This window comes from Amborella trichopoda, chromosome 1 (genome assembly GCF_054954075.1).
Source record: "Amborella trichopoda isolate Santa Cruz 75 chromosome 1, AtrichopodaSantaCruz75HAP2 v2.0, whole genome shotgun sequence".
Lineage (NCBI taxonomy): Eukaryota > Viridiplantae > Streptophyta > Magnoliopsida > Amborellales > Amborellaceae > Amborella > Amborella trichopoda.
The window spans coordinates 57232363-57239985 of NC_142336.1; the positions used below are offsets into that span (position 1 = coordinate 57232363).

At 34.9% G+C, this 7623-nt stretch overlaps 1 protein-coding gene across 1 annotated transcript; it reads left to right on the forward strand.

The window, feature by feature from the left end:
• Positions 1-1145: 1145 nt before the first annotated feature.
• On the forward strand, positions 1146-6772 carry LOC18440756 (AIG2-like (avirulence induced gene) family protein). Its single transcript, XM_006850894.4, is given in 6 exon segments — positions 1146-1329; positions 3181-3253; positions 3331-3423; positions 5423-5506; positions 5995-6102; positions 6104-6772. Coding segments are annotated over 6 exon segments (525 nt in total). The 5' UTR covers positions 1146-1225; the 3' UTR covers positions 6167-6772.
• Positions 6773-7623: the final 851 nt, after the last annotated feature.

Here is a 7623-nt window from a genome sequence, read left to right on the forward strand (position 1 = left end):
CTTAAAATCTATTTTCATATCTAATTAAAAAATTTTAAATTTAAAAAATAGTTAATATCAAGTAGATCTATAAATATATGAAAATCTTGAAAATGGATGGTCTAGATAATGTGTTACAAGCTGCACCATTTCCGGGACTCAAAAACTTTTTTTTTTTTTCATATTCATACATCTCAATGTTGAGATGATCGATTAGAGAGTTTTTTCAACATTAAAACAACATTTCCGATAGATTTTTGAGGTGCATATGTGATTCTACAATTTAAGGTTGCAACCTTATATAAACTTTTCTCCTTTTTAAAAAGCATCCTATACTTTCCCTTTTAAAAAAAAGAAAATTGTTTCATGTGGGCTGGATTATATTTCTACTATATGTGGTCTAGAGGTAAAGATGGATGTAAATAGGTAGAGTCCATCTAAAAACAATTGTAACTAACGGTCCAAATGTTTTCTTGATATAAATACTATTTTAGTTTTAAATATTTATTTGTTTTTTCATATTCATGATCAAATTATATGTATTTATATATTATTTAAAAATACGATCAAATTATATTTGAAAAATATATTTATTGCCAAGCCCGTATTTTTACAATATGTACGCTGGCCGCATAGAAACCTTGTCGTCAAAAAAAAAAAAATTAGTTGCTAAGGATTTCAAAAAAGAAAGGGGATAAGGTTTGTATAGAGTCGAGGCTCTAAAAAATCAAAATAAAACATACCTTCAAATAGTATCGAGAATGTGGTTTCAATATTGAAAATTTTTGTGATAGCCTTAAAATATATGTTTATCTATAATTATAAAATTTAAAGCTTCAAAAATATTACATATTTATGAGTACTTAAAAATTTACGGTTAAAAAATGCTTTACAAGATACATTACTTTCGAAAACCTATTATTTTGTTGCCATGTCCATGTATCTTGTCGAGATAATCACTTTGGGGATATTTAGGCATCAAATCAATCTCGATTAGTGAAAGTTTTGAGGTGGTCTCTATTTTGATTGTTTAGGGTTGCCCTTTTCAGAAGAAATAGTGTTTTAATGAGATGGCGAAGTATTGTCCCGCCCCAAACGCCTGTAGGACCAGAATTGTGACATGTGTTCCAATCATATTATGGATACGAAGAGCAAAAGTTTCGTTCGACTTGAGAGAGAGTTTGTTTGTTGGGCGAGGGGGAGAGAGAGAGAGAGAGAGGGAAGGGGAGGAAGAGAGAGAGAGAGAATGAGCAGCAACGTATTTGTGTACGGGAGCCTTCTGGCGGAGGAGGTGGTGCAGGTGCTTCTGAAGCGCGTGCCTCCCTCATCCCCTGCCCTCCTCAATGACTTGTAAGTCAATGGCTCCTCTTCTCCTTAAATTCCCATTTTTTTCACTTCATTTCTTCCTTTCTATTGTTTCTTCATTTCCCAATCCCAGTTAGTAGTTTCTCCAAAATTCCTCATTCCTCTCTCTCTCTCTCTCTCTCTCTCTCTCTCTCTCTCTCCTGTGCATATGGTCTTAGGTTTTGTGGAGAATTTAGTTGATTTCCCTTGTAAACTGTAAAGCTCTGGTTTTATGATGTGTTTCTTTGTATATGGTGTTAGTTTTTGTGGATAATTCATCTAATTTCCCTTGCAAGCTGTAAAGCTCTGGTTTTTCGATGCTTTTTTTGTTTATGTGGTGTTAGATTTTGTGGAGAACTCAGCTAATTTTCCTTGCAAACTGTACAGCTCTGGTTTTATGATGCATGTGATTCCTGTTAGATCATGTGATTTCTTTTTCTTAATATTTCTTAGTTCTTACCAAAGTTCTCACCTGAATATTAGCTAAGATTATGTGATCTAGAACTGAAAATAGGTCCAGCTTTATTTTCAAATTCAGGTCAAATTTATATGGATTTGCTCCATTTCCCATTATGATCAATCAAATTTCTCAGGAATCTCAGTAGCTGTGAATTTCAAATTTTTAGTATGCTTGTATGAGCACGAAAAATATGTTCTATGGCACTTGACCTTGAAAACTTTTTTTTCCTTCTTTCTTTTTGAAGTCTTTAAACAGTTATAGTTCTAATATTAGATATGGGAAGGGAATTTTCATTTTACCATTGGTGTAGTGGTATTGTAGTAGTATATACATGGTTAGTTTATATAGTGCATCCATGGCCTCGTGTGGATTAATCAGAGGTGTGATTAAGGCCTCAGCTCTACGATCAAAAGTCAAACTGTACCTCAAAACTCCGTTGAGAAGTGTAGTTCCGGCATCAGAAACCACTATAATGGCCTGAAAATCTATTTCCACCACAGGGGATGAATTTTGAAGCTCAAAAATGAAGTAGATCTAGTGGATATGTGAACATTTGAAAATGAATGGTCCAGATAATAGTTATGAGTTACACTATTTTTTCCAGGTTGAAATCCAATATTTTTCTAAGGTCCATAGTTGCCGGGGTCAAGATGATCAGTTTGGTGCTTTTCAAGAGTCGTAACTGTATTTCACGGCAGGGTTTTGAGGTGCGGCTTCGCTCTTCTTCCTAAAGCGGAAGTCCAATGTAACTTCGATCAAATATTTCACATCACCATGCAACTAATATACCATAGATAATGTGGGGCTCCTCATTACATCCTGACTAGTACATGCTGCTAGGCCAAAATTCTTATTAGTTTTGGATACCTTCTTCCTCGTTTAGATATTTCCCCAAGGTAAGCACTCAAAAGTCCAAATTTGCTCTTTAATTTCATGGATAGCTTCAAGCCTTCAAATAACATAAGGACCTTATTTTCCATAAAATGACGCTTCTTCTGTTGATCTAGATTTCTATATGGACAAGGGTTGATAATCTATACCGTGGTGAACATGAATATTAAAAAAAAATAATTTTTAAAATAATAATGATAATAATTCTAGATGTACTTTTCTAGACCGTTGATTTAGGGATTTTGGTGGGACCACCACCTTTTAACATCCATCTTTAAGATGGGTGCTAGTTACGTGAAGGGATGCACATGTCAAAGTGCATCCTCTGTCGCACACTGTACTTTTCCTTTCTATATTTGTCCATTGCATAATTATATAGTACACCATTTTGTAGTGATCTGCAATCACTTGTTTGATTCATAATATATTTCTAGCCTTTGCATTCCTACATTGTTCACTCATTTAGAAAAGTTAACATTGTTTCGAAACAAATTTCTGTGATTCAGCCAAAGGTTTAGCATAAAAGGACGTGTTTACCCAGCTATTCTTCCTGTTGACAAGAAGCAAGTCACTGGAAAGGTTAGTTATTAATTGGTTACTTTTGCCCTTCATTTGAAAATAACCCATGCTAAGGTTTCACTCATCTTTTGTTGCAGGTTCTTTTGGGTATCTCAGACTATGAATTATACGTTCTAGATACATTTGAGGATGTGGAGTATGAAAGGAAACTGGTTGAGATCTCAAGGATGGTAATTCTTTGAGTGATGTTTTTAATTTATGTGCTACTGTGTAAATGTTGTTTTGACCCTTTACTTGTTAGCAATTTCTAACCTTCTAGTTTCATTCTGGGTAATAAATCATAATATTGAATCTCTTTCATAAGGAAAAAAACGAACTATTATATTTGTGGCAGCTACTTTAAATTTATTAGTATTTTCTTTGGAAAGAAAGCTTCCATATCAACATTAGTCAGTGGCATGCAGACTTATGGTGCCTTTTATTAAACATGCCCTTTGACCCTCAATATTAGGCACTTTCGAGGATGATGAGTTATCTTGGTATGGAGTGTCATAAAGTGACAGATACCAAATTGTGCATTTTGGTTGCCTGAACTCAATCTGGATGGCACTGTAAAATTTGTTGAAATTCGAACAGTCTGAAAGTATATTCGTGTAAAGTACATGACCGATTGAACCATGAAGTCAATGTTAGATTTGATTATCTGATTATTGCATATTAGTCTTCCCTTGGATTCATGGCTAGATAATTGGTTGTTGTATATTAGTCTTTGTTCCTTGAACCATGTATTCATCTCTCATGTGATCCGCAACCTTGTATTTTAACTACCCCTGTTCTCTCCATGTGAGGGGGCTACTTGACATTCTGATCTAGGGCACAAATTTTTCTAGAACTCAAGATTAACATGACAAATGTATAAAAGGTGTTCAACATACAACCCTACATAGAAAGAGATATCTATCAAAAGGTTTGGTGCTTAATACTGGTTTTTCCTTTTCCATTAGAGAGACATTCATCTTTTGAGAGCTCATGTCACCGTCAGGTGGAATTCTTGGACAAGTTTTGTAAAGAACTAAGATTATCTCCATAACTTCCTACTGTACTACGTGCATCATGATTGGAATATCTAGAGACAACTTGAAGAACTTGAAGAGGAAAATATGGAAGACACCCAGATGGAGCAATGTTTGGGATCCAAGAGATATTAAAGGAGGACATCAGAAATCTGTTTATGATATTACTATTTAACCTCTCTGGACTTGGTTACTGGTTTAACCAAGAGGCTTAAACATAAACTAACTCTTGTAACCTCAATCAAAAGCTATCCCTATAAACTAACTCATGCCTCCATGCTCCATCAATACATGAAGGGGCATTAGAGAAAGGTTTCTATACTTCCCCTACATCATAGAAGATCTATGCTTCCCCTACCATCTAGCCGTCCAATTTTGATCAAGAGAACCACTCACCGTTTGATCTTAGATCCGACGTCTCAAGGTATTTTATTTTTAGCGTTTTTTATACAAATTGTATGAATATGAAATTTGGTACGTGCCATCTTCTCATTGGGGCGCCCCTATAAAAAATATTAAAAATAATTTTTCGATAAAATATAATGACCAAAATACCACTTGAAACTTTCAAGGGTATTTTGGTCATTTTTATTTTAATGGAAATATATTTTTAATATTTTTCGCTAGTGCGAGCTTATTAGAGGATTGGACATCCAAAATTTGGTGTCAAAATAGTTTATAGAAAAAAAATGAAAAATAAAATAGTCTAGAGACGTGACATTGTGATTGGGGCAATCTTAGCCCTCCATTCAGAGTTGACGGTTGGATAAAGGGAAGCATAGAAAGCTTGCCCTTAAGATTAATCTTTGCATAGTTAGGAGCCATTTGTGAAGTGTCCCAATTTCGTCATTCTTATTTTGGGAAAATTTACACTCTTTTGAGTATTGTTTGGGGTGCTCAAATGGGCCATCCACCATCTGTACTTATCAATGGACAGTAGTGATGACCTGTTGTCCCGCAGTTAAATGTCATCCGGGAACCTCCACCAACCTTTGAAGGTGACTCTGATTGGTTGGCCAGAGCACCCCAAAATATACTATTTGGGATATCTGATATCCACTCCCTCTTAATTAACACGGACAATAGGTTGAATTACATCTTGGACTTCAGTTTGAAGTCACCGATAATGCTGAAATGGGCTGATGGGGAATTGCAGGATACTTCGGAGAAGCTGCCAGCCCATACTTACGTTTGGGGGAAGAAAGATGATCTAAATTTATGTGGAGACTGGGATTTCGTGGTAATATTTTCTCCAACTTCATGTTTTAAATGTTTTTGTGAATTATAGCTTTGAGAACGGACACAATAGTATGATTGTTTTGCTTAAATGGAAACATAACTCTTAGCTCAATAATATGATTCTTTTACTTAAAGGAAATCATATTATCAGCCTTTTCTATGTTGAACTTGGGCATAAAATATGACAACTAAAAAGAATGCCTATTTTTCTTCGCAATTTTGTTCATGTTCTTTTTTATTTTGGCCATATTTATTGGGGGGGTAATTTATCAAACTCCCCTCAAGATTTGAACGATTTGATCAAATTCCAAATAGTCCATCAAATAAGGCGTCAAAATGGGCTTTAAAAATTATCAAAATATACCTATGGTGGAATGTTAAATAATTCAACTTTTATTTGTATTTTGATAAATTTCCCTTTATTTAGTTTTCTTGTTTAATTGATATGGGTGCCTTTGTTATTTTTCTAATATTAAAAATTGATTTCAGGATTGGAAGGAGAAATACTTGAATGATTTTGTTGAGATGGCAAAAGGTTTCATTGATGAATTGGATCAGCCGGAATCATTGCCCAGGGTGGCCACTTATGAATCCTATTTTCAGAATGGAGAGAGAGCATCCACTTGAAAAGATTAACCTCGTTCTTGGGCAATTCAAATAATAGGTGGCCTTCTGTGGCTTCTTGGATATTCATACATTGCATCTCATAATTCTTCTCTGTTTATATATAATTCAAGAAAGGCAAACAGAGAAAAAGGATATGAAATTCAATTTGGAGTACTAGTGTTGCTCTCTCTGAAACCTCAGTTTGTATATAATTTTAAAAAGGCAAACAGAAAAAAAGAATATGAAATTCGATTAGGAGTACTAGAGTTGCTCTCACTGAAACTGCATAGAAGTATAGAACCAGTGAGGCTCTCACACATACACACAATATGCGTGCTCACACGCACTCACAGAAATTTGGAGAACTGAGGCCTCTCTCTCATACACGATCATTTGGAGGACAACTCTCTCTTATGCGTGCACACACTAAGTGGCTGGGAGATCTTGCTCTTCGAGATTTTCCCTAAGGTCTTCTCCAAAGTCGACAATCCGTTGGTTTTAGTGAAAGATCTCAGAGGAGCTGATTTTACTAACTCTTCTTGGAATATTGTTTGCAGGTACAAGTGTCTCAAATTCTTTCTTTCATGAGTTCCAATTACTTATGAATTTGTTGTAGAATTTTTTTTATGTTCTCAATAAAGATGATCGATTGGTGTGGAAACTCATAGCTTCAGGGGATTTTTTAGTTATGTCTGTCTATCGACTGCTGCATGAGGAGAATCACAGAGCGATTGATCGTAGTTTTGCAAGAATTTAGAATTTACAGGTGCCGTTGAAGGTTTAGTTATTTTTGTAGGTAGCTTTTCAAAAAAAGTTGTCTACTGATAACCTTCTTAAGAGAGGTTTCATAATTGTCAATGTTTGTAGGCTATACTTGAGGGATAACAAAAGTGTGGACCATATTTTTTTGCATTGTCCTTTCACTTTAAGCATGTGGGATTGGTGTAAAAAGATGTTGAATCTAAATATCTTGATCCCACAAAGTCTAGAGTTGATCATCTCTCAATGGATGAACTTTGGTCGGTTGAAAGTTGGCACTGTGTTATGGAGAGCTTTATGGGTGAGCACTATTGGAATATTTGGAAAGAGAGAAATAAAAGAACATTTCAAGGGACACAAAATGAGATTGAAGTTTTGAAGTCCAACGCCTTAGCAACAGTAGCTGAATGGTTTTCAACAAACAAAGATTGTAAATTTATCCCAAAATCACAATTTTTTTAGAACACTGAAGTTGATAAGCTTAATAATGACAGATAGACTTGAAATGCTATTTGAACGTCTCTTCATGAAAATTGCTTAAAACTTAACTTTGATGGAAGCTTGATTGGAAACTCAGACAACTAGGTTATGGTGGTACCATTAAAGATCATATGGGTAATTACAAATTCACCTATTCTGAGACCATGTGAACGTATAGCGAATGAAGCTGAGGCAAGAGCTCTTTTAGAGGGTTTAAAGATAATAAAGAACCTCGAAAGCCAAAAGATGATTGGACAAATGAAGCCAACTTGG